Source organism: Gigantopelta aegis, chromosome 12 (genome assembly GCF_016097555.1).
Source record: "Gigantopelta aegis isolate Gae_Host chromosome 12, Gae_host_genome, whole genome shotgun sequence".
Classification (NCBI taxonomy): Eukaryota; Metazoa; Mollusca; class Gastropoda; order Neomphalida; family Peltospiridae; genus Gigantopelta; species Gigantopelta aegis.
The window spans coordinates 9,998,660-10,013,260 of NC_054710.1; the positions used below are offsets into that span (position 1 = coordinate 9,998,660).

Consider the following 14,601-nt stretch of genomic DNA (forward strand, 5'->3'; position numbering starts at 1 on the left):
GTCTTGGTGATTCCCCACATACGACGATCCATCGTTCGCGTCCTGCGTGGTCGGGATTTCGTTGTCCATGTACTCCACCACGACCACGGATCCCGACTCCATCATCTGCTGGGTACCAACAGACATCAGGTTGGACAACGCCGAATCGACTTCAAAATCGACACCACTCTGTTGTTGCTTCACGGGTACATGAATCTTTTTATGAGCAACGAGAAGATTCTCCACCGGAAACGACTTGTTGCAGACGTCACACGAAAATGTTTTCTGTTGCCCACTGTGGCTCTTGGTTCCGTTCTGCGTCTGGGTGTTGGCGAGTGGGGAGCCGCTGGTCGGGTGCACGTGTTTGATGAGGTGAGTGGACAGGACCGACGGACTGGAGAACGTAGCGCTACACACGGCGCACTGGAACGGACGCAGCAGGTGGCTCGTCTTGTGGACATTCAACTCGAGGATGGTGCCGAAGCTGCTGCTGCAGCTGTTACACGGATACGGTAGCTCGACGCGTTGGATCATTGACCCATCTCCATCGGCGGCAGCACGGTCACCAGCCGGAGTGGCTACTCTAGTGCTGCTCTCTACAGACTCGAACGTCTTCGACTTCCTCTGTTTCTGCTTCTGCTTCTCGGCCTGCAGGATGAGCCGCGCATTCTCCTCGTCCTTCATGTGGCCCTCGTAGTGCCGGTCGAAGTTCTCCTTGTCGACGAACACGTTGCGACACTTCCTGCACTGATACGGCGACTGGCAGCCATGGCTCTGCATGTGCTTCCTCAGCTTGTTCTTGAACATGAAAGCCTGGGAGCACACATCACAGACAAAGGGCTGTTCGCCGGTGTGCGTCCTCACATGGTTGGCCAGCGCATTCGACGTCTTGTAGCTGTTGGTGCAGTACTTGCAGAGGTAGGGCTGCTCGCCCGTGTGCGTCCTCTCGTGGACAGTCACGTTGGTGTGCTGGCTGAACATCCGGTCGCAGAACCTGCACGTGTATTTCTTCTGTCCCGTGTGGAAGTCCATGTGCTTGTCGAGGACGGACTTGTGGGCGAAACGCTTGTCGCACATGCTGCATTCGTAGGGCGTCTCGCCGGTGTGGCGACGCATGTGCAGGTACAGCTTGTTCTGCTCCCCGAAAGCCTTCCCGCAAATCTTGCACGCGTATGGCCGGAGTCCCGTGTGGATGACCTGGTGGTGCAGTTGGAGAGCGTTGGAAGACTTGTACTCCTTCGGGCACAGGATACACTTGTACGGCTTGTCACTGCTGTGCACCCTCATGTGCTGGATGCAATTCGTCTTCGAGTAGAAGCGTTTGTCACAGGTGTCGCAGCTGTACGGCTTCACGGCCGTGTGTATCTTGACGTGAGCTTTCAGCGCCAAGTAGCTCCGACTCTCCTTCCCACAGACACTGCACATGTAGAGCTGGCCTCCATCCCCGCTCGTGGTCGAAGGCAGGTGCTTGCGCTCGGTGTGTGACTTCAGCTCCGTGTTGGTGTGGAACGCTTTCACGCAGTGCTGACACTTGAAACGTTTCTCCCCATCGTGCACCACCTTGTGTTTGACAAGATCCCCTTTGTACCTGTAGGTCTTGTGGCACTGCTCGCACTCAAAGCTCTTCGTCTCCATGCGAGTTAGAAGATGCTTGTTCAGCCGGCTCTTGAAGACGAAGCTCTTTTCACACTGAGGACACTGGTGCTCGCCTTGAACATGAATCGTCTTGTGACACCGGAGTCCAGCGTGTGTCTGGAAGGTGGAGTCGCAGAGGTCGCAGGTAAACGCTCCGTCGGAGTGCACCTTCATGTGTTCGATGATCGTGCCGCTCTTTCTGTAAGTCTTGTCACAGATGTGACACTTAAAAATCGAGTGACTCATCAGATCACTGAGCCTTCTGAACCTCGCATTGCATCTGGAGCACGTATACAAATCGTCGTCGGAAGGCTGATCCCCTACACTCAACGGGTCAGTCCCACATTCCGTTTTACTGACGTTCGGGTCCGACAGTGCCAGTTTTTCCTGAGCATTACCTTTTTCTGGCTTCCAGTTCTCGTAGCCTTCGTGAGACTGAATGTGACAGTACAGATCTTTCGGGTAGACGAAGCCTTTCGAGCAGATGAAGCAGATGTGCGGGTACACGCCTGTGTGCGACACCAGGTGGCGCTTCAGACTGCGGATGTAGAAGTACTTCCGATCACAGTAGTGACACCGGTGCCAGTTGACCGTCTCGTCGGTCAGCTCACGCGGTCTGTGGTTGACCATGCGTTTCCTGTGATTCAGCATGTGTTCCTTCAGGTCGGACTTAGTCTTGAAGGCCTCGCTGCACCTGCTACACTGGATGAGGGACTCCAGTGCGTGGGTCAGCATGTGAGTGCGCAGGTCGGTGCCAACCTTACCGCAGAACTTGCATCGGTAGAACTCCTCCTCCAGGACCTGCTCGGAACCCGACCTCGAATAGCTGTGGTGCGCGTCGGTGTTACTTCCTCCGTACGAGTGATCCATCGAGATGTCCTGAATCTCCGTCGTCATGGAAATGTTTTCCTCATGTTCGTTTTCACTTACAATTGAATCTGAATGAGAATTTTGTGTTTCGTCACCATCAAGTGTTTCATCACCATCAAGGGCAACAATGGAATCTGGATAACAATTCTGTGTCCTGTCACCTTCACTAAGTGAATCTGGATGAGAATTCTGTGTTTCGTCACCATCAAGTCCAACAAGTGAATCTGGATGAGAATTGTGTGTTCCGTCAGCTTCGAGTTCACGGTTTCTGTTTAAAGAAAACTCTTTTTCTTCATGTTCTTTCAAATGAAGCTGCAAGTCACCATCATGTCTGTATGTCCTGGTGCAAAACTTACACTTGTGTGGCCGATCACCACAGTAAGCTGTGTGCCGCTTGAAGTCGGACTGCTCGGCGAGCCTCTTGCCGCAGTCCGGACACACGTATGGGATGCGACGTCTGGAATGTAGCTTGAGATGGATCTTCAAACAAGCACTGGAGCTGAACGCCAGTCGACATCCAGTACACTTGAACGGTCTTTCCCCCGTGTGAACAAGAATGTGTGTGTGTAGGTTTCGCACCCGTTTATCGCAAACATCACAGTAGAACAGTTTTGTCTTTTTATTTACATCACCCAGTGAATCGTCGATGACAAGTGTATCGTCTGTATGGAACTGATCTTCAGGTGATGGACGCTGCAATACCTGCTTTCCGGATGCCGGTGGATCTTTAGAGTTAGCACAATTCTCCATCCGTAGCACATCAGAAGAGCTTTTCTCAGCGTTTACAGTCTTAGTCTGTGAGAGATCATTCCCAATGAGGACGGTCTTCTTCTGTCCAATCCTCGACATGTTTGGATTCAGACTGTGAATGTCTCTCTTGTGTTTGAGAAAGTCTTTTACCAGCATGAACGCCTCATCGCAGAGCTCGCACAGAATGAGGTCTGAAAACACCAACTTGTTGCAGTGACAGTGGATCATGTGATCGGCCAGTTCCTCGGCTCTCGGAAAAGCCAGCCGACACGTGATGCACTTGTCCAAGGTCTTCGTCGGTCTTGGCCTGCCACTGACCGGAGATCGACAAGAATCACTTCCCGCAGGAGATTGACCAGACTCGCTTCTGGCAGCCATTACGTCCGTGGGCAGCAGCAACGGCTTCAGCAGGTCCTGGCTGATCTTGTGGGCTAGGAGCTGGTGGTGCTTGAGCTGATTCAACGATTTAGTCATCTGGCCACAGTGCGTACACTTGAACTCTTTGATGAACTTCACCTTGTGCACCTGTCGGAAGTGTGTGTGCAGCTCCTTGTTCGAGTAGAACTCCAAGTCGCACTTTTCACACTTCTCACTCAATTGTCTGATGAGAGCAAACTGCTGCCAGTTCTCCGGATCTATGACTCGGACTGCATTTGTCAGCTTCCTAGACTCCAACAGCTTGGGCACAGTGGCAGTAGTAGGTATTGGTTTAGAAGCAGCTTTCTTTGAGGACTCCGATTCCGATTCTATTTCTGAGTCTGGCTCAAACCCTGCTGCACTGTTGTCATCATAAGTCAGATCAGTGTATTTGTGATCACTTAATACAGAGGACTCGGTCTGAACAGAGACTGTTTTAGGCTCTGTACAAGACTCTTTTTCCGATGTGCGACACTGGCTACCAGTTGAGACACTTGAGTTTCTCACATCTTTTGCAGGTTGCTTCACAGTCTCCACACTCAGCAGCTTGGAGGAAGTATCATTTTCTTTCTTGATGTTCAAGTTGGGTTCTTTTTGTGTTAATTTATTTAAAGTTTTAGAAACTCCAACAGACTTTAAAGTTTTAGAAACTCCAACAGACTTTAAAGTTTTAGAAACTCCAACAGAATTTAAAGTTTTGGAAACTCCAACAGACTTTGAAGTTTTGGATTTGGAAGATTTATAAACTGCAACAGACTCCAAGTCGGACATTTTTATGGTTTTATAGCTAACATCTTTGTTAGGAGAATGGATGGGATAGGTCAGGTAACATTCTCCTAGGTTTGTACACTGTGATGAAGAACCTGCCTTGTTGTCCGTAGACATCAACTTGACAGCTTTAAGGATGGATTCTATACCTGACATGGATTCCTTTTCTTGAGGACAACTATCGTTTGAAGAGTCCTTAGTGTCTCTGACTGCCATACACTTTTCTTTCACAAATGGAAGCAATCCGTGAAGGACCTTGTCTGGTGTTAACTTGCCAACACTTGATGGAGTGTTAAGTACAAATGCCTTGCCCCCACATTGCACAACACAAGCATTTGCAAAAGAATTTGTCTTCGGCGTAGTAGTAACCTGTTGTACACATGTGGTCCTGGAGGATTTTAACAGATTCGAATCCACAATTACATTAACAAGATGCGGCTGTTTTGATGTTTCACCTACCGACTTGCGTGATGGCGGTTGTTTTGATGTTTCACCTTCCGACTTTCGTGATGGCGGCTGTTTTGATGTTTCACCTTCCGACTTTCGTGATGGCGGCTGTTTTGATGTTTCACCTTCCAACTTTCGTGATGGCGGCTGTTTTGATGTTTCACCTTCCGACTTTCGTGATGGTGGCTGTTTTGATGTTTCACCTTCCGACTTTCGTGATGCCGATAATTTCTTCTTTGATTTCTCCCCATAATCTGAACCGCGACAATTCTCCTTAACTTTGGAAACACTTTTCTTAACCTCTTTTCGTTCTTTAGATATTTGTTTTACTACTTTTGCTCGTTTTTTAAAAGGTCCATCATCTTTCTTATCAATTTGCTGATTCGCTTCTTTCGTTTGCTTTCCTTTTGTTTTACCCTGAAGTTGCAGTCCTAAACAAAAAGCTTGTTTCGACTTGCTACATGGGACAGCATCTTCTTCAGGAATATCACCGTCTCTCTTCTTCAGACACTTGGGAGACCTTTTAGTTGGTGACATGTCCTGTTGAGCTTCACTAAAATCAGTAGCATTAGTTTTCGTAGTTTTAGATTTTTTCGGTCTGCTACTCGTAATAACAGCATCCTGGAATCTGACTGGACGTTTTAAGTTTCGTTTGAGTCTAGGAAGCTGTTCATCGAAGAGATTTGCCAGCAAAAGGAGGCCATTTGTTTCGTTGCAAACACCTTCTTTTTTCTTAATGCTCCGACACGATTCATTTGCTTTCTCTTGTGACGACGACTTTAACAAATTCTTCCTTTCTCTCGGAGCAACCTCTGCACCATCATCAGTTTTAGTGGAACTCTGTTTTTGCCTGGAAGACCTGGTTGTTATGGAAACAACTTCACCAGTTTTAGCATCTGGAGAAGGTCCGGAGTTGTGATGTTCTGTTGCTGCTGCTGCTGACGACACTGTGCATGTTCTAAGCCCGCGACCAGACTTACGGTTGACCATGATTGTTTATTCACAAACAGTACCAGCAATTTGTGCATCAAACAGAAAACAAGCACAAGAAACTGGATCAATCCACGTTTAACATCTGCAAGGAACTCTTTCCTTTGTGGATTTTGAACATTTTCTCAGCTAATGTATGTGACGATATTCCAACTGTGAAGTGGCCTCTGTTATTACTTAAATCCTGTCTTGTATTGGTGTTTCAAACAGCAATGATATCTTTAGGAAATCTGAAGAAGAAAAAAAAAAGAGGAAAAAAATACAATGTATAACACAATCATTACTTATTCTTTCATGTTATATATTTGTGGTGTCATCAGAAGTAGTAGTTAGTTTTGTTTAACAACACCACTAGAGCACATTGATTTATTAGTCATCGGCTATTGGATGTCAAACATATGGTAATTTTGATATATAATAGTCTTAGAAAGGAAACCTGCTACATTTTTTTCATTAGCAGCAAGGGATCTTTTATATGCAACATCCCATAGATGGGATAGCACATACCACGGCATTTAATATACCAGTTGTTGTGCACTGGTTGGAGCGAGAAACAGCCCAATAGGCTTGTTGTGTCAGATACTTTTAGCAGATCCAAACGGCGATCAGGGCTAGCTCTGGGTAAGTAGAACATTTTGATAAATTATCAACTAAACTTCAAAAATTGCAGAAACCAAGTTATTTTCTAGCAAAATATCAAATTTATTTTATGAAAAAAAGAAAGAAATGTTTTATTTAACGACGCACTTAACACATTTTATTTACGGTTAGACAGCGTCAGACATATGGTTAAGGACCACACAGATTTTGAGAGGAAACCCGCTGTCGCCACTATATGGGCTACTCTTCCGATTAGCAGCAAGGGATCTTTTATTTGCGCTTCCCACAGGCAGGATAGCACAAACCATGGCCTTTGTTGAACCAGTTATGGATCACTGGTCGGTGCAAGTGGTTTACACCTACCCATTGAGCCTTGCGGAGCACTCACTCAGGGTTTGGAGTCGGTATCTGGATTAAAAATCCCATGCCTCGACTGGGATCTGAACCCAGTACCTACCAGCCTGTAGACCGATGGTCTACCACGACGCCGGTCTATTTTATGAAGTTATTGTGTCAAATTAAAATGAAATGAAATTCGTCATTTGTTTTTGAAATTAGCAATTGGCAAATTTGGCGAGTGCCAGGGCTAGCCTTGGGCAACACATGTACATATACTTTTATTACTTAAATCCTGTCTTAATCCTGTCTTGTCTTGGTGTTTCAAACACAGAAGGTGTCAAAACACAGAACTGTTATCCCCATTCCATTGCTGCACTTGATGGTGCTTCACTAAATCTCTTAAGCATCTGATGTGGTGAGATGTTATTGATAAGACATTACAATAACAACTGTATCAATTAATTCACATGAAAAAAAACTTAGGAATGGCCAATGGTAGTATAAATGTACCCCAATTATATATATATATATGAAATTGTTTCTTGCTTTGATAGATGCATGGTGGCCATCTTGAAATTATATCAGTATTAAGCATGAATTCTTTCACATATAAACTGAATAGGAATAATCACTAATATAATAAATGTACCCCAATTAAAAGCAGATATTACATTTTGGAATTTAATACTCACATGGTGGCCATCTTGGAATTATTGTAATCTGGTTAATTTAAACATCGCAGATGTATCAAATATTAATTATCTGATACAAAAGACATAAAAAGAGCCTATAATATTATAAATGTACCTCATATAAAATCCGGGATATTAGATTTTTTGTTTTTGTATATATTTGGCGGCCATCTTGAGTTTTTAAAGATAAATAATCAAAAGATTAGTTGGCAACATTTATTTATGGATTCAGCACCCATGAATTATGTAAAATCAAATGAGTTTCCATTTTCCAAATACCAAATACCATAAGGGTTGTTATTAAGCATGTTTTATAAATATGGTCAAATTTACTACAAAAAGGTACACAGTGATACATTTAGAAACTGAAAATAAACAATGTTCCATTCATTATTTTTTAGTAGAATTTTACTATGTTACTTAGTCGGGTCCCAGGTTTAAAAATAACACACGTCACTTTAAAAATCTTGCAATTTGTGGTGGGTCAAGTCGTAGATTGACTGGCCTAACAGACAGACTCAAAAACTAGATTTAAAAGAAAGTTAAACATTTAAAATTCCAACTAAACCTTACACAAAGCACTTACACAGGCTGCCATTTTACCCTCTGGCAGAAACCCTGATATGTCTGACGCTATATAACCGTAAAATAAAATGTGTTGAGTGCGTCGTAAAACATTTCCTTCCTTCCTTTATTGTAATGCATGTGACTATTGTATAACTATGACATTTGACCTGACCTGACCTGACCCTCTGACATAATTGAATGCAGCTAAAAAATAAAAATAAAATGAGATTATTATATTTAAAGCAGCTGCATCTTGCAGTCTGATGTAACTGGCCATGTTGTTGTGTTGTCATTGCACATATTTTATTCGATGGTATAGCTGTAGTGAACTTGGTCATCACTTTGTAACAGCCAATCACAAGCCTTCATATGTTGGAGACGATATTGAGCTATACTCTTCAAAAAAATGTAGGGGAACTCTAATAAGAATTTACAATTGCCAAAATTGTAAGGTATATTAGCTGTGGGGAATGGTTATATGATAGTACTGAATTAATTGGGCAAACATTACAACTGGTAGTTCAGTATTACAGTAGGTTTTATGACTATCAAAGATCTTGAAGTCGATTGGGGTCAGAAGTGAAATTTGAAAGTTGATGGGGGGTTTTTATCAGTAAATCGCAAATTCAAACAATAAAAATTACTAAAAACAAAACAATAACAACTGTATGATCAACAGATTGAAAAAGATTGACAGAAATAATGTTCCACAGTGATTAATGAACCTTTGTGGAAATGGTCAAAATCGAGAATAGACACCCCACGTATGTGTATGGGGCAACTGCGTGATGCATGTGCAAACTATGGAATGTGTTTTGGCGTGTTGATAAATTTGGCAATTGTAAATTCTTATTAGAGTTCCCCTACTGTTTTTGAAGAGTATATATTGAGTACATGATTAGGGCAAAACTGTTATACAGAATGAGTCCCTGTAGGATGAGCAGAGATGAAGGAAATATTTTATTTAACGGTGCACTCAACACATTTTATTTACATGGTGTCCGACATATGGTTAAGGACCACACAGATATTGAGAGAGGAAACCAGTTGTGGTGCACTGGATGGAACGAAAGAAAGAAATGTTTTATTTAACGACGCACTCAACACATTTTATTTACGGTTATATGGCGTCAGACATATGGTTAAGGACCACACATATTTTGAGAAGAAACCCGTTGTCGCCACTTCATGGGCTACTCTTTCCGATTGGCAGCAAGGGATCTTTTATTTCGCTTCCCACAGGCAGGATAGCACAAACCATGGCCTTTGTTGAACCAGTTATGGATCATTGGTCGGTGCAAGTGGTTTACACCTACCCATTGAGCCTTGCGGAACACTCACTCAGGGTTTGGAGTCAGTATCTGGATTAAAAATCCCATGCCTCGACTGGGATCCGAACCCAGTACCTACCAGCCTGTTAACCGATGGCCTAACCATGACGCCACCGAGGCCGGTGGATGGAACGAGAAATAGCCCAATGAGCCCACAGAAAGGGATCGAGTATCTGGATTAAAAATCCCATGCCTCGACTGGGATCCGAACCCAGTACCTACCAGCCTGTTGACCGATGGCCTAACCACGACGCCACCGAGGCCGGTGGATGGAACGAGAAATAGCCCAATGAGCCTACAGAAAGGGATCAATCCCAAACCGACCGCGCATCAAGCGATAGCTTTACCACTGGGCTACATCTCGCCCAAATGATGAGCATTAAAAACTAAAAGCTGAAAAGATCTTATTAATAAGCTGAAAACATAACAAAGGACAGTTTTCATAATTTCAGATCAATTCAGAAAATTACTTCATGCAAAAACAAGATCTATCGGCCTACAGAGCTCCACAATTTAATTTTCACTTTTGTCATGAATGTTAAAAATTTAATAAATGTTTTAAAATTCCAAAATATCTTTCTATTAGTTTGTGAAGATTGCCCTAGAGAATCATACTGTAACCAACCTTCAGAACTATACCATCAAAACTCTAAGAGAAAGTTTGCTTTGTTTAGCAACACCACTAGAGCACATTGATATATTAATCATCGGCTATTGGATGTCAAACATTTGGTAATTTTAACATATAGTTTTAGAGAGGAAACCTCCTACATTTTCCCATTAGTAGCAAGGGATCTTTTACAGGGGTTGCGTTAAGATGCGTCCATGCATCCCTGAACATATGGAAAGCAGACTTGGATGCCTGCTCATCACCACAAATGATAATAAAATTGTCCCAGTTTATTTTCAAAGACGCATTCCAGACGCATGTTTATTCCATTATTTCATCATCACCATGTCCTAAGTGATCTGGACGCATGGACTCAGTTACCCAAGTCAAACAATCCGTCACTCATAATCCCGCCATTATCTCCACTATTGTTCCCACTATAAACCTATTGTAAAATATGAGTGGAAATCACTTTCTTCTCCTGATTGTCTGGTGGAATTGTGGGAATGACAAGACGAGTTTATATTTTGAAAGGTATACATGATGCCTTGGTTGATTATGGTATATTCTCTCAGACCGAAACGCTATCGGAAATCCTCGTGTGGCCAATGTACGTCACAATTAATGGAGATTCCGTAAGCAGAACACAGGCTACGTTATTAACACTGGAGCCGTGTTAACAGTCTACGTAAACCTTATTACAGTGGAAAGATGAAATGTCACAATAACTTAATAATTGCTGCCACTATATTAGCAGACTACATCAATACATCACTATGCATCTGAACATTGATATAGTTTAGGTATTGTGTGGATTTGTTTAATTATTTATTTAAACCATTAACACGACTGTCAAAATTAACATCTACAATATGACGTCGTTATGACGTAGATTGGCAACACTGATATTGGGCAATCGGACAAGTTCGTAACTTCTGTCGAAACAGAACCGAGTGTAGCTTTACAGTTTATTAACTTCTTTGAATATTCCTACAAGCGAAGACATTTTACCTTACAAACAAATCAATCTAAATTAGATATACTGTGTATTAATAATGTGCCATGATTGTGAAACATGTTCTTAAGCTGTTATTACCGGAAAAAAATATGGACTCATGGATTTTGAGAATGAACTCATGGAAACGAGCCAATTCAGGAGCAAATAATGCTACCCCTGTTTTATATGCATCATCCCATAGACAGGATAGCACATACCACAGCTTTTGATATACAGTGAAACCTCTAAAGACCGGACCCTCTGTAAACCAGAAATCCCTCAAAACAGGATGTTTTACAAAGTCCCTTTTTAAAAACCGGTACAGAACTTAACCTCTCTAAACTGGATCCCTCTTAAAACCGGACATTTGTCTTGGCCCCAAGAGTGTCTGTTTAGAGGGGTTTTAATGTACCATTTGTGGTGCACTGGTTGGAACGAAAAATAGTCCAATGGGTCTACTGACGGGGATCGATCCCAGACAGACCGTGCATCAAGCAATAGCTTTACCACTGGGCTACGAAACTCTAAGAGATGATGATTAAATAAATTAAAATAAAGATTCAAAATTTCCAAAATATCTCTTTATTAGTTTGTGGAGAGTGCTCCTGAGGAACGCTGTACCAAGTCTCAGGCTCCATATTCATAAAAATTCCTCACTTAAATATATGTAAACGTAAACCCTATAGTGCGTCCCATCCTCCTACAAAAATGGTTTGATGTAAGAAGAAAAGTAAAAGTGCTTTGCAAATAACAAAACAATACTATTTTTGTGTGCAATTTAGAAAACAACTGACAGAAATAAATAACTTCTAAATAGTAAATTCCATAGCATGAAACCCTAATCCTCAGAGGATTTCAATATTGGTAAAATATCTCAATGCTTCAATCCAGTAACTCCCAATCCTCCCAAGTTTTGTACTCTTAAATGCTTTTAATATAGTCACCCTTAAGCAATTCTGTAAAAATATAACTGTCGTGAAAATGGGGATAGGGTCACAAAACGGGTAGGAAGGAAATGTTTTATGTAACAATGCATTCAATACATTTTATTTTATTCCGACGGGTCAGTTAAATGTTTTCCATTTTAGCACCCCTGAAATAGAATACTACAAGCTTCTGAAAAATCATTTCATTTGCTCATTGCTTGTGCGAATCTAATTTTGTGCATCGTGGTTAAGCCATCGGACATATGGCATAGGGTTCGCAGCTCGGTACAGGCTCCCACCCACAGTGAGCTTTAACTACTCAATGGGGGAAGCAGGTCAACTCGCCCCAAAACCAACTCGACTAAACAGTGTGGGGTGAATTGGTAGGGGACGTTCAATTAATATACCAATATTTTAAGCAATAATGTGCATTAAATATTGTTGAATATAATGCACACCAGCCTTGACCAGGGCTTCTAGATTATGGTAGTCCCACTCCCATGGCTAGTGATATATTCAATGTTGGGCTAGTAAATAACTACTATTGCCACTATGGCTAGTGAAACATTTTGTGCCAAATGTTGCAGTTGTCTATTTTGTAAATATGAATATCCTGCTCCAAACCCACGCCCCCAAAGTTAGTGTTTTTAATCTCTACCTCTCTCTTTAGGTGACATATCTGATTTTTACTATTATTTAGTAAAATTGTATTAATTTAAAGAAAGTAGGGCTAGTGAATTTTTAATCACGCCTAGTAAATTTTTGTAAATCACTGATCCCATGGCTAGTGGATTTTATAAAAATTCTAGAGTAGAAGCCCTGCTTGGCTGATCATTCCCTTAAGGAAATGAGTGACTAAATTCACAAACATCGTTAAAATAGGCTTGACAGTTCATTGTAATAGATTATTATTTATCCGATATTAGCATCTCCCCAGTATAAAAACTTTTAATAAGTGGTCGTAATTGTGGAGTTTCACTGTAATATTAATAAATAAAATGACACCAAAGTTGCAGATGTCCATTTTTTTATTTCGTCAAAATTATTTATGGACAGTAAAGTTTGGGGCCAGTTGTCCAAACCTTGGGTGAACTGATAGGGGGCGAGTTGGTTTGGGGTCGAATTGACCAGCATTCCTCAATGGGCAGGTCACCCAGTAGTAGTAGTACTAGTAGATGTGTAAGACCACTACACCCTCTCTCAATAACCACTAACCCACTGTCCTAACCCACTGTCCTGGACAGACGGCCCAAATAGCTGAGGTGTGTACCCAGGACAGCGAGCTTGAACCGTATTTGGATAGATTAGATGCACGAAATTAAGTTGAATTTTATTAGTTGAAATGAAATGAAATTTATGAATCCTTCAAGGCTTCAATATCGTCCTTTACCTTTGGGTGTTGTCCTTTACTTCATGCACAGAAATGAAGTTACTGGTACAAGCTTGAAAACTATATTCTGTGTTATTAATGATAAATTATGGACATTTTGTATTCCAATCTAGTTTATGGTCATTTCAGTCTTTCACCAAAAGATACACGATAAGCAGCCATTTGCAATAATAAAGAACAAACCTGTCAACAATGTGAAGATTAAAATTCTCTATTGAAGTCTGTTGGGCGAGAACTCATCGGAGTTTTAAAAAGTGTTTGTACAAACTAGGTGAATTAATGATGCCGAATATATATTATAAATACATACTATTTAAACTATCAACTTATTAAACTGTAAATAAAGGTTTTAAAAATGACAAAATATAACCTTCACAGCAAGAAACATAAAATGTATTTATCGACTGGCTAACACTTCTTCTTTCGTTGCAATTTGCATTTTCTACCTCATAGGAGCACCACTATAACATGGAAAAGAATGAATGTTTGACAACACAAAGTCGTCTATTTGCTATCAAAATGAATATACCGAGTGTTCTTAAGTCGTATTCTAGTCGTATTCTAATTATTTGAAGAAGAGAATATGGCTAGAGGACACCCGAATTACCAAGCACAAAAACCCTACAAAACCCCAACAACATACAAAGAAAAAACAAAGCAAAATATAATAGTATGGACATTTTCATTTGTTCCTTTCTCTCACATTGTCTATGGCTGTAAAGCAGGGGAAAGTGACACACACACACACACACACACACACACACACACACACAAACCCGCTACAAAAAGTGTCCCCTTTAATTAATACAAGAAGCTGTTCTTAATTGTTGCATAGTTCAGAGTACCAGTAGCAGCCTAGCAAGGTACTGAAAAGAAAGAAATGTTTTATTTAACGACGCACTCAACACATTTTATTTACGGTTATATGGCGTCAGACATATGGTTAAGGACCACACAGATTTGGAGAGGAAACCCGCTGCCGCCACATAGGCTACTCTTTTACGACAGGCAGCAAGGGATCTTTTATTTGCGCTTCCCACAGACAGGATAGCACAAACCATGGCCTTTGTTGAACCAGTTATGGATCACTGGTCGGTGCAGGTGGTTTACACCTACCCATTGAGCCTTGCGGAGCACTCACTCAGGGTTTGGATTCGGTATCTGAATTAAAAATCCCATGCCTCGACTGGGATCCGAACCCACTACCTACCAGCCTGTAGACCGATGACCTGCCACGACGCCACCGAGGCCGGTAGCAAGGTACTGTGCCCTGATTGTTTCCACTACCCTCAT

The 14,601-nt window shown here is 41.9% G+C and overlaps 1 protein-coding gene across 1 annotated transcript; it reads right to left on the bottom strand.

The window, feature by feature from the left end:
* LOC121385808 (zinc finger protein 208-like) lies at positions 1-13,442 on the bottom strand (the record flags this gene model as incomplete). Its single annotated transcript, XM_041516597.1, has 2 exons — positions 13,309-13,442; positions 1-6,086 (listed from the first exon to the last, which is right to left on the bottom strand). A coding segment is annotated over exon 2 (5,856 nt), but the record flags the coding sequence as incomplete, so codon positions are not given.
* Between the last annotated feature and the right edge of the window lie 1,159 nt (positions 13,443-14,601).